At 40.5% G+C, this 23,735-nt stretch overlaps 2 protein-coding genes across 2 annotated transcripts in view; both read left to right on the top strand.

Moving 5' to 3' along the window:
- LOC125277193 overlaps positions 1-23,735 on the top strand; it is a 47,916-nt gene that overhangs the window by 5,997 nt on the left and 18,184 nt on the right. Inside the window, 25 exon segments of the mRNA XM_048205559.1 lie at positions 12,408-12,517; positions 12,587-12,751; positions 12,829-13,056; positions 13,157-13,369; positions 13,447-13,596; positions 14,915-15,091; positions 15,183-15,267; positions 15,497-15,650; positions 16,906-17,131; positions 18,085-18,208; positions 18,283-18,404; positions 18,479-18,530; positions 18,623-18,706; positions 18,794-18,970; positions 19,237-19,312; positions 19,389-19,545; positions 19,629-19,703; positions 19,819-19,981; positions 20,049-20,233; positions 20,304-20,525; positions 20,601-20,722; positions 20,834-20,915; positions 21,003-21,086; positions 21,172-21,277; positions 21,360-21,397. Coding sequence (XP_048061516.1) covers positions 12,408-12,517; positions 12,587-12,751; positions 12,829-13,056; positions 13,157-13,369; positions 13,447-13,596; positions 14,915-15,091; positions 15,183-15,267; positions 15,497-15,650; positions 16,906-17,131; positions 18,085-18,208; positions 18,283-18,404; positions 18,479-18,530; positions 18,623-18,706; positions 18,794-18,970; positions 19,237-19,312; positions 19,389-19,545; positions 19,629-19,703; positions 19,819-19,981; positions 20,049-20,233; positions 20,304-20,525; positions 20,601-20,722; positions 20,834-20,915; positions 21,003-21,086; positions 21,172-21,277; positions 21,360-21,397 — 3,377 coding nt within the window.
- LOC125247394 (alpha-2-macroglobulin-like) lies at positions 10,162-12,401 on the top strand. The gene is made up of 9 exons (XM_048158666.1): positions 10,162-10,334; positions 10,831-11,014; positions 11,078-11,234; positions 11,343-11,395; positions 11,519-11,539; positions 11,621-11,786; positions 11,856-11,940; positions 12,008-12,116; positions 12,192-12,401. Exons 1-9 carry the CDS (start codon positions 10,255-10,257, stop codon positions 12,360-12,362), a joined length of 1,026 nt encoding a protein of 341 aa, XP_048014623.1. The 5' UTR covers positions 10,162-10,254; the 3' UTR covers positions 12,363-12,401.

Below are 23,735 nucleotides of genomic sequence, written 5' to 3'. Positions count from 1 at the left end.
ACTCTGGATCCACACAAGTTCCCCTCACAGTTCCTGACACCATTACCACATGGGAGACGGAGGCGTTCTGCCTATCCTCCAAAGGTCTCGGTCTGGCTCCTCCTGCTCTGCTGACAGTCTTCCAGCCCTTTTTTCTGGAGCTCTCCCTGCCGTACTCCATCGTCCGTGGGGAGACTTTTGTACTGAAGGCCACAGTTTTCAACTATCTGCCCAAGTGCATCATGGTCTGACTTGGATTTGTCTCTTTATATAAATGATCTGTATGTCCTGTATCTTCACTCCATGTGTACTGATGTCTTGGCAGATTCAAGTAACTCCAGCTTCATCCATGGACTTCACTCTTCAACCTTATGTTGATCCATATTCATCTTGTCTCTGTGCTAATGAGAGAAAGACCTTCAAATGGATTTTTACTGCTTCTGTTCTTGGTCAGTTTTGAACCGTCCCTCTTAAATTGAGTGTATTAGGTGTTACTCACTTCCTGTCTGTCTTCTGCAGGAGCTGTCAATGTGACTGTCAATGCTTCAGCTGAACCATACCAGACTCAATGTGGCACTGAGGCTGTGTCTGTGCCGACAAGAGGACGCGTTGATGTAGTCACTCGAAGTCTACTTGTTCTGGTGAGTGTTAACAAGCCTTCTGGAGTTTGATCATGGAGCTCATGCTGTTACTGATGGTGTTATTGCTTTTTATAGGCTGAAGGAGTTGAGAGGACAAACGCCCAGAGTTGGTTATTGTGTCCAAAGGGTTTGTTTGCAATCAATGATTCCCAAACATTCTCCCTGTACAGCCAAACATGAGCCTAGTGCTCCATGCTGATCCATTCTGTTCAATCTGCAGGAAACATTCATTCTGAAGATGTGACTCTGACATTTCCTCCAAATGTGGTTCAGGGATCAGACAAATGCTCTGTTTCAGTCCTTGGTAAAACATTTAATTGAAAAACTGAAATGTGATGTTTAATGGACCTCTTTTTGATGTGAGTTTCATGCTTGACCTCTCATAGGGGACATAATGGGTCGTGCGCTGAAGAATCTGGATAAGTTATTGCAGATGCCGTATGGCTGTGGAGAACAGAATATGATTGTTCTTGCTCCCAATATTTACATCTTGCAGTACCTGGAAGTCACGGGGCAACTCACCGCAGCCATCCGAGAGACTGCCATAGGCTACCTTCAGAGTGGTATGGATGTGCAAATCCATTGAGTATTGGAGAATAAATCTGAAGGACATTTCAGTCCTGCACGTCCCATTGAAGATGTCAGACTCTAAGCTACCCACCATGTGGTTTTTGCCCTGAACAGGATACCAAGGACAACTGAACTACAGGCACAGTGATGGATCTTTCAGCACATTTGGTTATGATGCATCTAATACATGGTGAGTTTCTCACTGTACATTCTAGTGTTGTGTATCCTTTGTGTCACCAGTGGTCTAAGCTCAGTTTAACGAAACTTCCTCCATGACCAGGTTGACTATCTTTGTCCTGAGGTCTTTTGGTCTAGCGAAGCGCTTTGTCTTCATCGATCCGAATGTCCTTCAGAGTGCTAAGGGCTGGATAATAAGCCAGCAGGGTTCAAATGGCTGTTTCATACAACAGGGAACTTTGTACCACAATGATATGAAGGTACGTGTGTTATCAAATGGACTGTAACCCATAGACTTTGAGGTTTTTAACCCATATGCTGGTGTGTTTTAGGGTGGAGTTGGGGATAATGTGACCATGACCGCCTACATTGTTGCATCTCTGCTCGAACTAGGCGTCCCTGCCACAGTAAAGACATCTCCAGTTGCATGAGCTCCTAAAAGATGACCTTCCTGTTCTGGCTGTTGTCTGATATTTCCTTTTGCTTTCAGGATCCTGTCATCACCAATGCTCTGTCATGCTTGAGGCCTGTTGTTGGGAACCTGGGAAACACTTACGCCACAGCTCTGCTGGCCTACACCTTCAGTCTTGCTGGAGAGACCAGCACTCGATCACAGCTTCTAACCTTCTTAAACAACCTTACCATTTCTGAAGGTTAATTTTATTTATTTTGTTTATTCATTTTTTTTTTTTTTTTTTTTTGTTTTTCCAGCATCTTGTTTGAGATGTTGGTTCATCAGGTCCTTTGACATCAACTTACACTCCGCAGTCTCATCTTTAGGCCCAAAGCTGCATTGGTCTCAGACTTCATCTGGTGATACTCTGGCGGTGGAGATCAGCTCTTATGTGCTGCTAGCGGTTCTCACTGAACAGTCTCTCACAGCGGCTAATCTGGGCTATGCTAACCGCATTGTCAACTGGCTTGTGACCCAGCAGAATCCCTATGGAGGCTTCTCCTCCACCCAGGTAGCTCTTACCAAACATGAGTGCAATCATTTGAGTGGAGTGGGTTTTTTTTTTTTTTTTTTTTTTTTTTTTTTTTTTTTTAAATCTGGTGCTTGTCTTTAGGACACTGTGGTGGCTCTTCATGCCCTGTCTGTGTATGCTGCTAAAGTATTCAGTGTGGATGGCTCCAGCAATGTTACTGTACAGTCGTCAGTGGCTGGAGGAGAGTCTTATAGCTTCACTGTGAATCGGGACAATAGGCTGCTGTATCAGGAGAAGCCCTTGAAGAACATTACTGGCAAATATAGTGTTAATGTCACCGGATCCACATGCGTGTCTGTGCAGGTCTGTATCTTCACCCCCTCCATTTATGTCTGTTGTGTACTTCCTTATTCTCCTTCGTTTGCTCTGAACTTGTACTGTAGGTTGTGTGTTTCTACAACATCCCGACACCCGTTAACGTCACTAAATCACTGAGTGTCGAAGCAAAGGTGAAGGCAGACTGCCAACCGCTTGGAGCCAATCTCATCTTGAGCTTCACGGTGAAGTAAGAATAGCATTGGCTTTGTCCTGAAACCAGCTTGTGTTTCTGACTCCTACAAAAGGAAGCTGTTCTTGCTCCTGTTGACTAAACCTCTTTATTCCCTCATTACCCTCATTCAGTTACAATGGTGCAAAAGCAAGCACTAACATGGTTATTGTGGACATTAAGCTCCTGTCTGGCTTCACAGCAGATACGTCACCGGTTCGTATGCATTAAGATGACTTAAGTCCAAATATGCTTGACGCTCTTTCAGATTTATGTAAACAATGGTCTCTTCCCCTCAGCTTGGTTCTCCACCCCAATCGTTTGCCCCGCTAGTTGGAGCGGGTTGATGCTGGAGATGATCGTGTCCTAGTGTATCTGAAAGAGGTGAGACTTTGTACACTGGGTATATTCACTAGCTGCCATAATCTTCAGTGCTGTGTATGTGCTGTTGTTCTGATCTCTTCTGTCTCATAGGTTTCCAAAGGCGTCCCCGTGACTTACACTTTGAAGCTGAATCAGGTTCTTGCAGTGAAAAATCTCAAGCCAGCAGTCATCAATGTTTATGACTACTATCAGACAAGTACGCTTTCCTCACAATCATGCTTTAGACACAATTAATTGTGCAGCCCTATCATGTTTTGCTCTGGCTGAATTCCATGATCCAGCTCACTTCCTGTTGCTCTTTCAGGTGATGCGTTTGAGACCACCTACACATCCCTCCTGTCCATGATTTGATTCAGTATGACTACAGAATGCATGACTTGAATAAATTTCATTAAGTTTTCAAGACCTTTGCACTTTCTATTCTTCCTGTGTGAGGTTCTTATAACATTGCAGAAACACCACTTTAGGCAGTTTAACTTTGTGCTTTTGAGTTTTCACTTTCTGGTTTATTTGAAAACAGGACTCAACTGAATCAGAGTCTTATGTTGCAACCATTTGATTTTAGTAGATGTGTCTTTCATGTGGCAGGGTTTTGCAAATATGTGGCTTTAAATTCACTCCATGCTGTTTCCATGTGCTCTGAGCCTCTGACGTGTCTGGTTTTTGGACACAGCAAAAAAAGGACCACTTTGTGTGGCTGTTTCTTGGTCCTGTTCACCAATGCAATTAAACATTCCCACAGAGGAGAATGTTTATTCACTATTCACGGGTAAATCCCTGTTGGCCTACCTTTGTAAATCTCCATGAGAATGTAGGGTTGTAAAATCCTAAACTGTAGAATGACTAAAACAATATACTTTCAAAGGACACTGCAAAGTCAGGACAGTGATTATAGCTCTCCATATTAAAACAACATATGATGGTAACTATTTAGTTGTAATGTGCTTTTTTTTTTTTTTATTTTTTATTTTTTTTTTCCTTGTCCTTGGTGTTAAAAGACAGATCTCAAAATCAGTAACTTTTGGAAAGGGTTTAATATGCTGCAGCACTCCAGCTGACAGAGTTCAGGGGGGTGAGGTTTATACACACAGCTCTTACTAGCCTTCATCTGTTACATGCACACAATAAGTGGGTGGGCAATATGCTAATGTTTTGTGATGTCACAATAAAATGGCTCAGGATTTGTCTTAACTCGTTTTATTGACTCAGTTGACTCTCAATTTGAGAGACAATAACTTAATATACAGTATGGTGCACTTTCAGATTAAACTTTGCAGGAGTTTTTCATTCACTTGGAGCTATGTTACACTACATGAACGGTAAAAAAAACTACACAATAGGGGCACTTTAAATGCATTTTGTCCTTGTTCCAAAGAAAAAAAGTGGATGGCTACCTCTGTTTAGTACGGAAGCCCTTTTTTTTTTTTTTTTTTTTTTTCTAGTTTTCTCGTGATCACAATATAAGTTATTTTTACAGTGATTGATTCTGAAATACTGTACCCTGATTCTACTGTTGCTATAGTAACGAACACAACTTAGACGCGCATCTGATCGGATAAAACATGCGCTCTTATATATCGCTGATATTTCAGCTAAATGTTTACTTCACTTAATATAGTTTACAATAAATAAATACATAGGCTAATAAATCACTGTTCAACAAATGTACGCTTAACATATTGTTTGTGTAATATTTAACAGCATCTCAAGTGCAGGCAGAGTGCCTTCAGAAAGATGCCAGATTATTCTATAATTCTAAAACCTTTTAGATTAAACCAACTTTATTTTCTGTACTCATTTAAAATATATATATTACATAATGTGTTTGTTATTTTTATTCATAATGTAGGATAGGCTGTGATATCATGTGCGTTAAACTGTCTTCCTCCTATCTTCCATTTAAAAAGGAGGTGCAATACTCCGGATTTCCAAAAAACAAAACAAAAAAACTTTAATTCAGTTGATAAAGGCTAAAACAATAGCGTGTTTGTGTGTTTGTTTCCTACAAAGAAATGTAGAAAATACAATAGGTCACTATCACTGAATTAAATGACATAGGCTATAAATCATATTTCTTATTAATAAGTACTGCACTGGGGTAAAACAGATCAGATCACAACCTCAGAAAGTAGCTATTATGTCTGATTTCGAAGCAATTGATGGTAAAATTTTGGAAGAAACAGTAAAGCACCTTAAAACATCAACCTGCGCCCTTGACACACTTCCCACATCTTTTTTCAAAAGAGTGTTTAACTGTTTAGAAGCAGATCTCCTAGAAGTGGTAAATGCCTCACTTCTCTCTGGGACTTTTCCAAAATCCCTGAAAACTGCAGTTGTTAAGCCCTCCTGAAAAAGAGCAATCTGGATAACACCATATTGAGCAACTACAGGCCAATCTCAAATCTTCCTTTCATAGGCAAGATCATTGAAAAAGTTGTTTTCAATCAGCTGAACAAGTTCTTAAGCTTGAATGGATACTTTGACAACTTTCAATCTGGTTTCCGACCGCATCACAGCACAGAGACAGCACTCATAAAGATAATAAATGATATTCGCCTTAAACACAGATTCAGGTAAATTATCAGTGCTGGTTCTACTCGACCTCAGTGCTGCGTTTGACACTGTTGATCACAACATTCTTCTTGACAGGCTCGAAAACTGGGTTGGGCTTTCTGGGATGGTCCTTAAATGGTTCAGGTCATACTTAGAAGGGAGAGGTTATTATGTGAGTATCAGTGACTATAAGTCTGAGTGGACATCCATGACATGCGGAGTCCCTCAAGGTTCAATACTTGCACCCCTCCTGTTCAACCTATATATGCTGCCACTGAGCCAAATAATGAGAAAGAACCAAATTGCATATCACAGCTATGCAGATGACACCCAGATTTACCTAGCCCTCTCACCTAACGACTACAGCCCCATTGACTCCCTGTGCCAATGTATTGATGAAATTAAAAATTGGATGTGCCTAAACTTCCTTCAGTTAAACAAAGACAAAAACTGAAGTCATTGCGTTTGGAAACAAAGATGAAGTTCTCAAAGTGAACACGTACCTTCACTCTAGGGGTCAAACAATCAAGTCAGGAATCTTGGTGTGATTCTGGAGTCAGACCTGAGTTTCAGTAGCCATGTAAAGACAATAACTAAATCAGCATATTATCATCTCAAAAATATTGCAAGAATTAGATGCTTTGTCTCCAGTCAAGACTTAGAGAAACTTGTTCATGCTTTCATCACCAGCAGGGTGGATTACTGTAATGGGCTCCTCACTGGCCTTCCCAAAAAAACCATAAGACAACTGCAGCTCGTACAGAACGCTGCTGCCAGGATACTGAGCAGAACCCGAAAACATGAACACATCACACCAGTCCTCAAGGTCCTTGCACTGGCTTCCAGTTGCATTTAGAATTGATTTTAAAGTACTGTTACTCGTTTATAAATCACTCAATGGCCTAGGACCCCAATACATTGCAGATATGCTCATAGAATATAAACCTAACAGATCACTCAGATCATCAGGATCAACACACTTAAAAATACCAAGGGTTCACTCAAAGCAGGGAGAGTCTGCTTTTAGCTGTTACGCCAGCCGCAGCTGGAACCAGCTTCCAGAAGAGATCAGATGTGCTCCTACAGTAGCCACATTCAAATCCAGACTCAAAACACATCTTTTTATCTATGCATTTGCTGATTGAGCACTGTGCTATGTCCGAACTGTTTGCACTTTATTTTATATGTATTATCTTTTTATTCTTTAAATTCCTTTTCCTGTTTTTATTTCATTTTTAATGTATTTTATATCTTTTATGTATCATCTTGATTCTGACTTTTAAAGCATTTTAAATATTGCAGTAAAATTCTCTGTTTTTACTGTTATTTCTATTCCTTATGTTCTATTTTTATTATTATTCTTTATGTAAAGCACTTTGAATTACCATTGTGTATGAAATGTGCTATACAAATAAAATTGCCTTGCCTTGCCTAAGTGACATATTTAGGTAAACGAACACTGAAACTGCAATGATTAAAATAGCGTCTTAAAGATACACAATAAGGTTCAAACAGAATACTATACAGTGACATAAAAATTAGTTTTAATAAGCAATAAGTTTAGTATCATACCGAACTATTGCGGTCATGAAACTGTGGTGAGGCAACTAGTCAGAACGATAACTTTCAAGCAAAATAATTATAATCAGTCATTTAACAGTTAAGTTAATTGTTTAAGGCACACAATACTGCACAAAATAAAGCTATCACAAAAACTATCTCTGTCTGAAACTCGTAGTTTCGGACAGAGTAAAGTGCAGTAAAGTGGAATATTTACAGCGTATCACTAGTTATATTTGGTAATATACTGCCATCTGTTGGCACATTTGTGTAATTTAGAGAAGAGATTAAGTCGTGATCACGAGAAAACAACTTTTTGTTATCTCGAGATCATGAGAAATTAAGTCGTGATCACGAGAAAACAACTTTTGTTATCTCGAGATCATGAGAAAATTAAGTCGTGATCACGAGAAAACAAGATAGAAAAAAATAATCCATGTCCGTTTAGGGCTTCCGTAGTTTAGTATACTTAGAAAATCAACAATTATTAAACGCATTTAAAGGGGATCCAGTTTTAACAGAAAAGGAAGCTGAATTGCATTCTAAAAAGTAAAATTTCATAATGTATGAATGTAGCCAGACGAAGACTTCAGTAAAAAAGTGGAAGAGTGCTAGAAGATGAGAGCATAGGTGACAGAGGAAGAACATTCAGCGGATTTATCATGAGATACAAGTCAAGTTGCGCAATCTGCGCACGGTCGTCTGCTGGAAGCAAGTTATTTGAATTTATACAGTTTTAAATAGGCCTATGGATATTTTTCTTACAAAAATGCATCGATTCACTTCAGAAGGCCTTTATTAACCCCCTGGAGCTGTGTGGATTACTTTTTTCAATAGACAGATGCATTATTTTTGGCTTTAAAATGCTCATTAGTTTAAAGTCGGCATGAAGTGGAAGTTGCGAAATTGTATTTTCTTCTCTACTGTGATGAATAGTTGGAAGTTGGGCGTTGCTAACAAAACTGCCCTGACAGCAACATAGTGTCTGCCCAGATCTGGCCCACATCTGGTCCGCATGTAATCCACATGTACCAGATGTGGGCCAGATCTGGGCCACATTCTGTTGCTGTCTGGGTGAGGCGATCTGAATGCCTGTTTGCAGTCAGTGGGGGACTTCCACCAGACTCACTGTGAGCACCATCATGTTACTGTAAGAACTTTATTTATTGAAGATTACGAGGATGTCAACAACACTAGACACTGACTGACTTACAGTGCATGTCCATTGGTGCAGAGTTGAGCCTTACGTTCACGTGTTAAGTGTGACGCCCAACTTCCATGGGAATGAATTTAAAAACACTCTGGTCGCTTGCTCTGCTCCCGTGCACACTGACTGAATGTGTCCTCCATCAGGTTCTTTTCAATGATTAAGGGTACTGTACACCCCACTGGCATCAGCCCCGGCAACAACATTTTCCTCTTACGTCACTGGATCTGTTCCAGATGGCTCTGCCCTCGCTCCATAGCATGTGACAGGAAGAGATGATGAGTCATTTTGAGGAGGGAGGGCAGGTTAATGGGTGCTTCTCAATATCCCTCCTCGTTTCCTTGCTTCTCTGTCCTTCATCCTATGAAGGACCTATCTTGAAGGACATCTCAATTCTCTAATTGCACCACAAGGAACGAGGAGTGAGGAGGCTTGATGAGGAGGCATGAGCGAGGATACTGGTGAATCCTTTGCGGAAGTCTTTCTGGTGTCAGAACCTGACGCACGTATGAATTCTCCTCTCCCTTCATATCTGTCACAATAATTTAAATGTATGCTTTACTTTTGCAGTTTAAATAAACTTTACACCTCACATATTTCAATGGGGCATCTTGCTTTATTAATATTTATTATAATTTATTATATTTTTTTTTTTTTTTGTTGTTTTGAGCATCATATTTATTTTCATATAAAACCAACAGAACTTACATTACATCCAGTTTATTAAAGCTGCAAGCAGCAATGAAAGGGACCTTGCACCCATACCACCGCCGCCATGGTGGCTTTAGGAAAACAGAGCAGGTATATAAATACAGGAGGACTACTTCGCACATCCTCATATTGCTGAGTTAGATGCGTTCCTGGGTATAATAAAATAAATAACAAATTATAATAAATTACAATAATTTACAATGCAAAAATAAGGCCGGCTATCCGTTTCAATTAAAAATATATAAACATCATAAAATATAGGCTATGTTTACCTTATAGGCAAAAATTGATTTGTACATGTGATTTGTATTAAACAATTAAAAATGTTATTTGTCTAGTGAAAAAGAATGAGAATAACTCTTCACTAAAAACATTCTGAACAGTATTTTATTCAAGTTTGATTTTTTTTTTTTTTTTCTAAAACAAGACAAGGATGGCATTTATACATAAGGCCCCAGGACTCTAATAAAACATCTGAAGTTTGGGGCAGATCGGACATTGTATGCCTGAGTTACAACAACTTCCTTTTTCACTGAAATTTTTACAATGTTCTACAACATCACTCAACACTTAAATAATATTTTAAAACTGTAAATGAGTCCAGAAAAAGGTTTTTTTTGGCTAAAGGATGCTAGCCTGCCTTCCAGTGGCTTTGGCTAAACTCTGCAGGACAGCGTAATACAAGGACCGACGTTCCCCATCTGTTGGGCAGTCTCGTATTTGGTGTGAGATGTTGATGGATGAATGTGTTTCATCCCAAATGCATGAGAGTTGGCAACCAACTCTCTGTGATTAATTACTGGGGCTCCGCCCTAACGACTGCTTGATTGCCTGTGAGTGTGAAATCAACCTGTTATAATTTATTAAGAGCATTTAAATAACACTGGCAGATGATTCAAAGTTAAGTTGTAGAGCCTTTGAACAGTGTGGTTTTTAAAGTACTGTTGGGTTTTTGAAAGAGACCCTTGATTTCTGTCTAGTCTTGGATGATTACTCTTCATGGCTGTGAGAGAGAATTGTGTTTGGAAAGGGCTCATTTTAGCCCTTTTCCTCTTTGCTGTTGAAGGACAGAAAAGGCCGTAAGTACCATGAGTTTTGAAGTGAACAGAAGGGGCCTAATGTTCGTGCTGGTTTAGTCTTAAAGATGGTAAAATGACACCTAAGCTTTAGCTGCATGTTAAAGTGCGTTAATCACATTGTACTTTGGCCATCTAGTGCTCAAGTGATGGATATAAGTAAGACCCAACTGTTGTTCAGTTTTCCTTGTGCTCTTATTTTGACCATGGCAGCACAGTGTTGCCAAACCTGTGGCATCCCTTTGCATGTTTTTTTTTTTCTTTCTGCATGCTTGTACCATCCAGATAACCAACCCCAACTACTTACAAATTTGATGCTCCAACAAACCACCCTACCTGCCCACCCCAACCCACCCCCTGATGGCGAGTCACTTTGGGCTAGTATTGATCCACAGACCTGGCAACCCTGTGGAAGCCACTTTCTGTGAATGTTAAACCAACATCTACATGTTCTGATCTGATTCCTTTTGGTCTCTGAACCTAAACTTTGCTTACACAGGTTATTCATGGTGACGTTCCCTGCAGTGATTGAGTCTGGATCTGATGCCAAATTGTGTGCAACTCTTCTGAAACCCCAAGAGCATCTCACCATAACTGTTTCTCTGCTTGATGACACAAATGGAATGACTGAACTTGTGAAGGAGTGCTCTTCGAAGCCACTTCACCGCTGCTTTAGTTTCAAGGTCTGTCATTAGATGCATGTCGCTCTTTCATCTGGTTTGTTTGTTAACTGAATTTCTCTGCAGGCTCCTCAAGTAGATGGAGAATCAGTGCAAAATCTGAAGGTAGAAGTTCAAGGGAAGGTCTTTAGAGCGACCGAAGAGAGGAAAGTCCTGTTCAAGTCTTACCTACCTTTGACCTTCATCCAAACCGACAAACCCATCTACAATCCAGGACAAACAGGTGAGCTGTCAATGACCCTTGGATGAATCTTCGGTGTAGAAAGTCAATTATGCTACGAGTTATCGTTTAAGGGCATTATGCAATAAATGTTTATTGATGTCTTCGCAGTGAATTTCAGAGTTGTCACCATGGATGCCAAATTTGTGCCTCTTGATCAGATGGTAAGGTCTAGCCATGAGATAAAAATAATAAAAATAATATATATTTTTTTTTTAACCCCCCCCCCTTTGCTGCATTAATGTTTGTGCTTTTAAATGCTTAATATTCCTCTTTGTGTCTTGCAGTACAATCTGGTCGTGGTTGAGGTGAGAATGTGTTCTGATGCAAGTCTTTAATAGAGCTTTTTTTGTACTTGTTTGTGTTTCTCTGAGCTGTTGTTTTAATAGGACAATAATAATAACCGGATTGGTCAGTGGGCCAATGTTTCCTCAACGGGGTGGATATTGCAGCTTTCACACCAGTTGAACTCAGAGGCTCAGATAGGGATGTACACACTAAAGGCTTTTATTGGTGACCGAGAGATCTCCCAGGTTTTTGAGGTGAAAAAATACGGTAAGTTGAGAACGCTGTGCAACAGTACAACATATCAGGTCTTAATCTGAAGCACTGTTTCTGGTTTAGTTTTACCCAAGTTTGACGTGACCGTAAACACATCACAGACATACAGTGTTGCAGATGTGGGACTGAAAGTTGAGGCTTGTGCCAAGTGAGTAAGGCTCTTTATTTTCTTGTCTTGTGTGTAGTCTATTCTTGATCTTGTGATTATTTCCCAGATACACGTATGGCCAACCTGTACCTGGTCAAGCATTGGTGGAAGTGTGCCGTGATCCGTTTCCATATGTTCCAGGCGTGACCCGTCTGTGCCTGAGTAAAACCGGACAGGTGTGTAACTCCTGCCTTACAGTGGAGGGTTTTTCTTCTGCTTGTGCTTGACTTAAATGACACTTCTGCTACCAGATGAATGCCATGGGATGTGCCTCCATTACCGTCGATACGTCAGTGTTTTTCAACACCAAATTTGAGAATAGTCTTCAAGATTTGTTTGTTGTCACTGCAAATGTCACTGAGGAGGGAACAGGTGAGCTATTGTCTAATCTGAACCAACAGCCCGTGTATGGAGGATGTTGACTTGTTGTTTGTTTTTGTTTTGTTTTTGTTTTTTTTAAACCCCAGATGTAGTTATGTCCAAATCTGCAACCGTGTCCATTTCATTTGAAGTCGGCAAGGTCACACTTGTGGACCTCCCAGATTATATTGAACCTGGTTCAATGATTGATGCAAAGGCAAGTTTATCCCTTGTGTTAAAAGCGTTCTCATTGGTTCCTTTTCCTGACCGTGATCTTTCCCGACAGATAACAGTGTCTCGTTTCGATGGGACTCCAGTTGCAAACAAAGCTGTGTATCTCCTTAATGGTAACCGCAACAAACTGCTGCTAAATCTGACCACAGACCAGAACGGACTGGCCACATTCTCTCTCAACACTGCTAATCTTCCTAAAGCGGATCTGAATCTGGTGGTATGATTCGCTTCTTGTGAAATGTAGACTTCTTTCAGTCACTCTTGCAAAAACCCATTGCATTCATTGTTTCCCAGGCTAGTGTGACTCCAGGGTTTATTTATAGCTACAAATCGCCATACTTCACTACAGATACGAGGGTTGTTCGGCTTCTCCAACCTGATTCTCCCAACAACCCATCACTTAGTGAACTGACTATAGTGACGCTTGAGCAGCCACTCAAATGTGGTGTTACTTTTCCAGTGACCGTGAAATATTCTTTTGTTGGGGAGTCTGGTGACTACAGTGCTGACATTGTCTATATGGTGAGTGAACAACAGGGTTGTGTGTGGTTTTTTTTTTTTTTTTTTTTTTTTTTTTTTTTTTTTTTTTGGTCCAGCATCTTATTCAACTGTCTTCTGTCAGGTCTTGTCCAGAGGCGTGATCGTCCTCCATGGATTTAAGACTGTCAAAGCGAAGGCTTGTAATAAAGTCACAAGCGGCTCAGTGTCGTTCCAGCTGTCTGTCAGTGTTGATATGGCTCCAGCGGTGCAGATTCTGGTCTACTGTGTTCTGCCCAGTGAGAATGTAGTTGTTGGTAGTGCATCTTTTGACACTGAAGCATGTTTCCAAAACGAGGTATGTACTTCAGCTATTTTTGGCTTTAAGTGGGGAATGGTGACGTGTCCTACAGCATGTGTTGGCCCTTCTTCCAGGTGTCTCTGCAGTTCTCTCCCGCTACAGCCGTTCCTGCTGAGGGAAGCGTTTTGACTGTCTCTGCTCAAGCAGGATCTCTTTGTGGCCTCAGCGCTGTAGATCAAAGTGTCTGGATATTGGAGCCAGGAAGACGTCTGAGTCCTAAAATGGTATCAATTTGCAGTTGATTTTAAAGTCCCCCTGTAGTCAACTTTATCCCTTAACTCATCTTTGATCACCAATGAGACAAACTACTTTTTCCTGTGAAAAGTACTTAATCCTTTAAAATGGCTTGAATGTACACCTTGCCTCATTTAATATACACTGATCTATGAATATGCTAATTATCCCTGCCTCCACTCACTTGCACAAGCTCAGACAAGATCCACTCGGTCAAGTTACTGCGGTAATCACTTTTTACAATGTCAGACACATAACGGTAATTTATGAATAGCCATTTGACTTATCAAACGGCTAATATGATGACTAAACCAGGTTCTCATGAGTCAGACAGCGGCCTTCTAACAATTGGTACCCTTAACTCTTTGAACTACTCAGAACGTCAGAGGCATAGTTCATAACACTTGTAATATGCATCATACGCCTGCCATATTGCTAAATGTACATGGTGTTGTGTGTGTGTTTTTTTTTTTTTTTTTTTTTTTTTTTTTGTCAGTGGAAAAATATAGCAGGATAACCTTAAGACTCCCTTGGTTACAAGGTAGTTTATCAGAAACATCAGCAATTTCAGACTGTCTATAGTTTACAGCAGTTTTATACTCTGCAATGGTTTTGAATTTGCACATGGTTTGTGAACCAGACATGAACAAGTTCATAACTTTTTTTTTTTTTTTTTTTTTTTTTTTTTTTGTCAGTGGAAAAATATAGCAGGATAACCTTAAGACTCCCTTGGTTACAAGGTAGTTTATCAGAAACATCAGCAATTTCAGACTGTCTATAGTTTACAGCAGTTTTATACTCTGCAATGGTTTTGAATTTGCACATGGTTTGTGAACCAGACATGAACAAGTTCATAACTTTTTTTTTTTTTTTTTTTTTTTTTTTTTTTTTTTCTCACCACGGGGGGCTTTACATTCTTACTGGACTTGACTGACCTTCAGGTTCAGCTTTTAGAATGAGTAATGCTGATTGATCAATTGGATAAACTTATGCTGTGTGTGACTTATACTTAAACTTCCTACTTAAACCTCCTAACTCTTCCATCCAGATAGCGGAATTCTTTTTACTGTTTCTATTATGCATTCCATTTTTATGTATTTGGTTCATGTAAAACAATTTATGTGCTATACAAATAAAATTGCCTTGCAGGAGCTTTAGTGTACACTTTACATGTAACCTTTTAAACTCTGACTAATATACCAACAATTAATGCAATGTAATAAATGAATTTAGTTCAAGATTCCAGAAACATAATTTTTTTTTTTTTTTTTTTTTTTTTTTTTTTGTCCCTTTTCCCCATGGTCCCAGGTGTTTGACTTGCTCCCAGTGCGATCACTATCGGGTTACCCATACGGTGTTGAGGATGAGCAGGAGTGTCTAGGTACTTTGCGACCCCGTCGAGCTCTTCGTGCAAATCCTGACTTCATTGTTCCTCCAAATCGTGGCCCCATTGTTCCTACAAATAAAGCTTACACAACCTTCAAGGTAAAAAGCCATTCATGACCATGTAGTCACTGCGGAATATGCAGTCGCTTGCTTTAAATTGGGCTTGTGTTTTGAATTGTTACCATGACAGAGCCTGGGAATGAAGGTCGCAACAAATCTCGCTGTACGAGCCCCTCCGTGCTGGCGGTATCCCAGGTTCCCTGGCTTCCCAATGGGTTGGTTTATGAAGTTTCATTCAGTAAAAAGTACTGCCTTTTGAACTGTCCTTGAGTTTTGGGAGGTTATTCCAACTTTCTTTGCATTTAAGCATGAGCTTTAACACCACACAATTTGCTGATCCACAAAGTGGGACCGTTAAGATCCTTTTGTAGCTTCAGAAATGAAGTGCATGCAGAAAGCCAGAACTTCTATTTCAGTGAACTAACTGTAGTTCTTCCTTTTTAGCCTTGGAAAGGTTTGATGCAGTTGACATGGTAGCAGCTGCTGCTCCTGCTCCTGCTCCTCCAGAAGCTGGAAGTGATGGAGACAAGCGCTCTGTTAAAGTAACTGTCAGATCTTACTTTCCAGAAACCTGGATCTGGCAGCTTGCTCAAGTGGGGTTAGTCAAGAATCTCTTGTTGCATCTGGGGCCATATTCACAAAACATCTAAAGGCTAAAAGTAGCTCCTAAATTACAGATTTAGGAGAAACTCTTAAAAATAATCGGCATGTCAGTCCATGTATATATGTATATATGTATATATGTATATATATGTGTGTGTGTGTGTGTGTATGCATATGCATAATTTGGTGTGCTGTCCAAGGAGATTGAGGGCTCTGAGCTTGGAATTTAGCCCAAACCCAAAGTTCTCCCCATATCCCCAGCCAAGAGTGAGGGACAGGGTGGCGGAGGGATGCAGAAAACTGTCGCAGTAACTATAGGCGAGTTGGCTCTCATCTGTGTATATATTCCTCCTCTCGAGCTGATTAGAAAAACTGTTTGAATGTGTATCTCCCAAACTTTGCTTATAAAACATAATTTGTCGCTTGAATTCTGCATTCTCTTGAGATGCAGACATCCAAGAGGTGGACAATTAACCGCATATACTAGTTTAATTGGTGACCTTTAGCCTACATTTTAAAACCTTTATGGCAACATTTTATTTTGACTATGGCAACATTTTTATTAAATATTTATTTGAATAGGGCAACATTTGTATTTTAAAACCTTTTTAAAAAGTTCACACTTACAAATAAGCCAGGTAAATAAATTGGTAAACGTATTTGGCGTGCTGTCCAGGGAGAGGGCTCCGAGCTCGGTAATCAGCCCGAACACAGAGTACCCCCCTCCCCCCTTTTAGACTATATGAAGTAACCCAGAGAGTGTGAGGAGATGGGGTGGTGGAGGGATTCTGGAAACTGTCGAGGATCCTTGGGTGAGTTTTGACTGTGACTATATACAGGCCTGAACTCATGCCGATTGGGTAGATGCGTTGATTACAGATTGTTGACAGCTGGTTGAGATGACGTAATCATTAAGATGACGTAATGATTGGGTAGCTTATTTGACTTGTTCCTCCTGAACTACGTTAATGAAACATAATTTAAATCGCTGACTCCTCCCCATCAGCCAATCACTGTGTTTACTCCATAGCAACAAGGTCAACCCCGCCCTTACTCTTAGCTTAAGACTTCAGTCTATTCCTTAGTAAAAGTTTGTCTCAGCAGCTTTGTGAATGAGTTTTAAGAACTCTTAGCTGAGAACTTTTACTGCTATTTAGGAGAACTCTTAGTGGTAAGATAAAATGTATTGTGAATACAGCCCCTGGTTTTTAGTTCTTCTGTTCCCCTTATTCCTCTCTCCTGTCCTTCAGAGCTACTGGATCAACACAAGTTTCCCTCACGGTTCCTGACACAATCACCACATGGGAGATGGATGCATTCTGTCTGTCCTCTAAAGGTCTCGGTCTGGCTCCTCCTGCTCAGCTGACTGTCTTCCAGCCCTTCTTCCTGGAGCTCTCCCTGCCGTACTCCATCGTCCGTGGAGAGTCCTTTGAGCTGAAGGCCACGGTCTTCAGCTATCTGTCCAAGTGCATCATGGTCTGTCATGGTTTATTTACCTCTTATATTAGGGGTGCAACTATGAATTTCGGCCAATACCAAAATCATGGCCTTCTAATCATCCCCCACTTACGGATTGGCTTCATCGCTGTCTTCACCAATAAGCTGCTGTGTGGTGGGTGAATTGGTGCAATATGGCTGTCGTTGCATCCAGCTGGATGCTGTGCATTTGGTTGAGGAGATTCCCCCTTCAATATGTAATGCACTGTTACACTATCTATAGTGCTTTTCTGGGTACTCAAATTATTCAACTATAATGCTATGCATATGACAGTCCCAATCATCGCTTTTAATGTTTTGTGTTGCTGTTTTGGGCATGAGCGCTGAAGAGCTGAATGAGTACAAGGAATCTAGAAAAGCTCTTCAGTGGATTTAACTCTAAATGTGTCATGAGATTAATTGGCTATTTATATTACAAACTTAACATGACTATATCACTACAAAGTGATCCAAGTGTATAAGCAAATTTGACTGTTCTGGTCAGAATGTGCTCATGTTCTGGATGCACTCCCCACAGTGACACACTAAAATGCATTGGCAAATAAACCTAGAGAAGTCAGTTTTAGTACAAGTGTTTTCCTATGTATGACCATCCAAATCGGTTATTTGCGTTGCTCTGCACGCTAAAGACACCTGTACTATAAAGTGTTGTGCTGCATCGTTAACTCATGTATCCTAACCGAGATTAATCGAATACACGCACTAAACATTACATCTTAGAATGGCACATAACTCTGAATGCACAAGTGAACTTGATTGTGCTAGTCATGATGGTGTACCTCTGTGGATTCTTATCAGATCAATAACGAAAACGTAGTCCATTTATCGGCATTGTGCATTGGCTTCATCTTTGCATAATTGATCTGCTTTACATAATGGATCTGTATAGAGAAGATAATGTGTCTTTGTTCCATGTACTGTTTCATTGGCAGGTTAAAGTGACTCCAGCTTCATCCACAGCCTTCACTCTTGTAGCATCTAATGAGCCGTATTCATCCTGTGTCTGTGCTAATGGGAGAAAGACCTTTAAATGGGTTCTCACAGCTTCTGTTCTTGGTCAGTTTGACTGTCTCTCTAAAATGTTAAAGTGCAAGTGTTACATCTTGGTTGCTAACTGTCTGTCACTGCAGGAGCTGTCAATGTGACAGTCAATGCTTCAGCTGAACCGTCCCGTACTCGATGTGGCACTGAAGCTGTGACTGTGCCGAAAAGAGGACGTGTTGATGTAGTCACTCGAAGTCTACTTGTCCTGGTGAGTGTTAAACAGCCGCCTTGAGTTTGATTGTGGAGATAATGCAGTTACTGATGTGTTTTATTGCTTTTTAGGCTGAAGGAGTTGAGAGGACAAGCACCCAGAGTTGGCTATTGTGTCCAAAGGGTTTGTTTGCAATCAATGATTCCCAAACACCACCTTGTACAGCCAAACATTAGCCTAACACTCAATGCTGATCTGTTCTATTTGGCTGGCAGGAAATGCTCTTTCTGAAGATGTGACTCTGATGTTTCCAACAAATGTGGTTCAGGGATCAGCCAAATGCTCAGTTTCAGTCCTTGGTAAAACGTTTCACTGAGAATACTGACATGTGATGTTTGACAGAATAACTTGTTTCTGATGTGGGTTTTATGCTTGACCTCTCATAGGGGACATAATGGGTCGTGCGCTGAAGAATCTGGATAAGTTATTACGGATGCCGTATGGCTGTGGAGAACAGAATATGATTGTTCTTGCTCCCAATATTTACATCTTGCTGTACCTGGAAGCCACGGGGCAACTCACCGCAGCCATCCGAGAGACCGCCATCGGCTACCTTCAAAGCGGTATGGATGACCAAATTGACTTTAAAGGACTAAGTCTCAAGGCAATTTAGTCCTGGTGCCGGTTTCATAAGTTTACCAAATAATCCAGGTTTATTTCAGTAAATCTGATTTATTGTCAGTTGATTTTGGTTAAAAATGATCAGACAAACTGAAATGAGTCTAGCTTATTTGGTAAACTTGTATGAAACGGGCCCCTGCTCTTCCTATTGGAGTGCCTTATACACTCCCTTCCTGACCAATTTACATGTGGCTTTTGACCTGAACAGGATACCAAAGGCAATTGAACTACAGGCACGAAGATGGTTCATTCAGCACATTTGGTTATGATGAATCAAATACATGGTGAGTTTGACAGTTCTTCTCTTGTGTAATCTGTCATGACACCAGCAGTTTGTAAGTTTGTCAACTCCATGGCCAGGTTGACTGCCTTTGTCCTGAGGACTTTTGGTCTAGCCAGGCAATTTATCTTCATCGATCCACATGTCCTGCAGAGTGCAAAGGATTGGTTGATCAGCAAGCAGGGTTCAGATGGTTGTTTCATTCAGCAGGGAACTCTGCACCACAATGACATGAAGGTGCATTACTTGTCTTAAATGCCCTTTAACCAATAGGCTTGGTGCGGAGTTCCTGTAAATCAATTGTGTTGGTGTGTTTTTAGGGTGGCGTTGGGGACAGCGTGACCATGACCGCCTATGTTGTTGTATCACTGCTTGAACTAGGCATCCCCGTCACGGTAAAAGCGTCTCCAGTTGATGTTTGAGCAGCCTGTGGATGACCTTCCTGTTCAGTCTGTTAGAATTTTATTTTATTTTATTTATTTATTTATTTTTTTTTTTTCCTCTCTTTAGGATCCTGTCATCACCAATGCTCTGTCATGCTTGAGGCCTGTTGTTGGGAACCTGGGAAATACTTATGCCACTGCTCTGCTGGCCTACTCCTTTAGTCTTGCTGGAGAGACCAGCACTCGATCACAGCTTCTAACTGCCTTAAACAACAATGCCATTTCTGAAGGTGAGATTTCACTTGCCTCTTTGTTGCTTCATCAGGTTGTGTCATCAACTTGCTCTCCTGTCTTTAGGCACTAAGCTACACTGGTCTCAGACGACATCTGGTGATACTCTGGCGGTAGAGATCAGCTCTTATGTGCTGCTAGCAGTTCTCGCTGAACAGCCTCTCTCAACAGCAACTCTGGGCTATGCTAACCGCATTGTCAACTGGCTCGTGACCCGCCAGAATCCCTATGGAGGCTTCACCTCCACCCAGGTACCTCTGATGGCTAAACATGAGCTCAATCACTTATGATTGGAGTTTTTAATCTGGTGCTTGTTTTTAGGACACTGTGGTGGCTCTTCATGCCTTGTCTGTGTATGCTGCTAAAGTGTTCAGCTTGGACTGCTCCAGCACTGTTACTGTACAGTCCTCGGTGGCAGGAGGAGAGTCTTATAGCTTCACTGTGAATCGGGACAACAGGCTGCTGTTTCAGGAGAAGCCGCTGAAGAACGTTCCTGGCAAATATAGTGTTAAAGCGTCAGGATCTTCCTGTGTGTCTGTGCAGGTCTGTACCTTCACCCCCTCTATTTCTTTCTCTGTGCACTTCCTAGTTATCGTTTGCTCTGAACTCGTACTGTAGGTTGCATGTTTCTACAACATCCCAACACCTGTTAAAGTCACCAAAACGCTGAGTGTCGAAGCAAAGGTGAAGGCAGACTGCCAACCGCTGGGAGCCAATCTCATCTTGAGCTTCACTGTGAAGTAAGAATAGTTTTGGCTTTGTGTCCTGAAACCAGCTCGTGTTTGACTCCTAGAAAAGTGTTCTTGATCCTGTTGACTAAACCCCTTTATTCCTTTACCACCCTCATTCAGGTACAATGGTGCAAAAGCAAGCACTAACATGGTTATTGTGGACATTAAGCTCCTATCTGGCTTTACGGCAGATACGTCACTGGTTCGTATGTTTAAGATTCGGAAAGTCTGAATGCGCTTCAAGAATTTTGGGATGCAATTTATGTAAACGATGGCCTTTCTCCCTCAGCTGGGGTCTTCACCCCAAACATTTGCTCCACTAGTGGAACGGGTTGATGCTGGAGATGACAGTGTCCTAGTGTATCTGAAAGAGGTGAGACTGTGTATACTGGATGTATTCAGGAGCTGCCATCTTGTGTGCTGTGTATGTGCTGCTGTTCATCTTTTCTGTCTCTCAGGTTCCCAAAGGTGTCCCCATGACTTACTCTTTGAAGCTGAATCAGGTTCTTGCAGTGAATAATCTCAAGCCAGCGGTCATCAGTGTTTATGACTACTATCAGACAAGTATGCTTGTGCATCTTAATCATGTTTTGCTCTGGCTAAGTTCACTGAACATGATCCAGCTCATTTCCTGTTCCTCTTTTAGGTGATGCATTTGAGACGACATACATGTTCTCCTGTTCAGTATGCATGAGTTGAATAAAATAAATTTTATACAATTGGTTTTTTTTTTTTTTTTTTTTTTTTTTCCTCCCCTATTGCTCAAGTGCCTTCAGGTCATTATACAATGACTAAATGTATTTCACTCAGGCAGTGGCTGCTATTAACTGGTTGAGCTTTCACTTTTTGACGTTAATTTGGATTTAACTAAATGCTCCTGTAGCTGTAGTGGATTTCTCCAAAAGGTGTTTTTTTCCAAACATTTTGCAGAGTAATGGCCTAATCTGTGTAAATGAGGTTAAAATTCATAGTTTGGACAGGGGAAATGGGTTAAAACTGATATGTACTTTGCAGGTGACATTTAGTAACAAATTTACAAATCATCTCTTTTTCTATGGTAATAAGCACTTTGTGTTGCTATTCAGTTATAGACCAATATCTAATAGATAGTTTTACTATACTAAACCAAAAGAGGCAATAAACCAATATGGGAATGTTTAGTGGGGTCACTCAATGAGAAATTAAGTATGAGAACATAAATTTAACAGTGTGGATAATTGCAGCTCCTAAAGTGACAACAGCCTAATAAACCTAAATCTAAGAAAAGACTAAGTCACCTGCTCTTGAAACTTTAAGGATTAAACTATATTCAAGGATCAGATGGCGGTTTCATGCTTTGACACAAAGGTGCATTACGTTTCTTAAAATACACTAACCAATAGGCTTGACCATTGTTCTAAATCGTGCTGATGTGACTAACTGCCTACATTGTTGCATTGCTGTTTGAACTAGCTGTCCCCATCAGAAATTTGTGCTTGTCAAACTTGAACAAACCTTTTTTTTTTTTTTTTTTTTGACTAATAAAGAAGCTGTCATGCATTCTTTAGTCTGTTTTGTGCTTGGACATTACAACTGCAACATTACAAAAGAAATTAAATGTATAGGCCTGAATGTGTGTTTGCAGTCAGTGGGGGATTTCCACCAGACTCTCTGCGAGCACCATCATGTTACTGTAAGAACTTTGAGGATGATGAGGACATCAGCAGCAGTAAACGGCGAGAGACTGACTAACAGTGCGTGTCCGTTGGCACGAAGCGAACGGGCAGAGCGAGCGAGCTTTTTTTTTTTTTTGTTTGTTAGTTCACACAGATGTATCCTTTGCAGAAGTCTTTCTCATCAAAACCTGATGCACATATAAATTCTCCTCCCCCTTCATATGTCACATTTAAATGTATGCTTTAGTTTTGCAGTTTAAATAAACTTTACATCTCACATATTTCAACGGGGTATCTTGTTTTATTAATAAACATATATATATTTTTTTAATTAACCAAACTTTAACAACATATGGGCAGATCCCTTCAGTGATGATACTATTAAGTGAAACGCTAAAGGGAGCGAGGATATCGTTTCAATTCAAATTTAATCTTTTCCCTCCCATCCTGAAGGGGTGGAGCTAAGACGTGAGAAAGGAAGCGAGGAAAGGAAAAGAGCATGCACAAATAAGAATTGAGAAGCACCCAATGCTTTTGATTAAAGATTGTGAGGGCACATGAATTTTAAAAAATAATGAAGTGCATGAATAAATTATTGATAAATACTCAAATATTAAAAAAGTTGTCAATTTTGATTTCATGCCGACTTTAAACAGCCATGATGTATTGATCTCTTTTAAAATGTTTTATTTTAAAACTCTGATATTGTCACAAATCAAGCCTCTGTGGCTCCCTCTGATTACCGCTAGAGGTTACCATCACCCGAGTACTGATTCCCCCCCCTGGACTCCATTTCCCATGATCCCGTACCTGGCACTGATCACGCGCACTGCTGTAGCCAATCCCGTGGAATATTTAACCAGCACGCACACACACACACACTCACTGCGAAGTTTTGTTTTGCCATTGCTGACAACTCTGAGCGTATTATTTCCCTGTGTATGACCCTGGACTGTTTTCCCTGTTTTCGATACATTGCTGCCTGTCCTGACCTTCTGTCTGCCTGGATTGTGTATTTTCTGTTTGCCACCTGCCCTGACCTATTGCCTGGTTTACGATTACATCTCTGCTCAGCCCTGTCTGTATCTGACGCTGGTGATTGACCCCTGCCTGTGTACACAACAAAGTATCTTTTAATAAAGCTGCAGATGGATCCTAACTCTGTTGAGTCATCGTTACAGATATTATGTTTTTATGTGAATAAATTATGTGTGAATATTTCCAAACTCTCTGGCAGTGTCTCTCTATGGGTTATGTGATTGTTGTCATATTTATAAAAACATGTTTGTATTAAAGTAAAAATTATTAATAAACATCTTTTGAATGGAATAAAACAAGTAGTCCGGGTGTTTTGTGCATCATATTTA

The sequence above is a fragment of the Megalobrama amblycephala genome, linkage group LG1, assembly GCF_018812025.1.
Source record: "Megalobrama amblycephala isolate DHTTF-2021 linkage group LG1, ASM1881202v1, whole genome shotgun sequence".
Classification (NCBI taxonomy): Eukaryota; Metazoa; Chordata; class Actinopteri; order Cypriniformes; family Xenocyprididae; genus Megalobrama; species Megalobrama amblycephala.
This window is presented reverse-complemented; position numbering and strand designations above follow the sequence as displayed.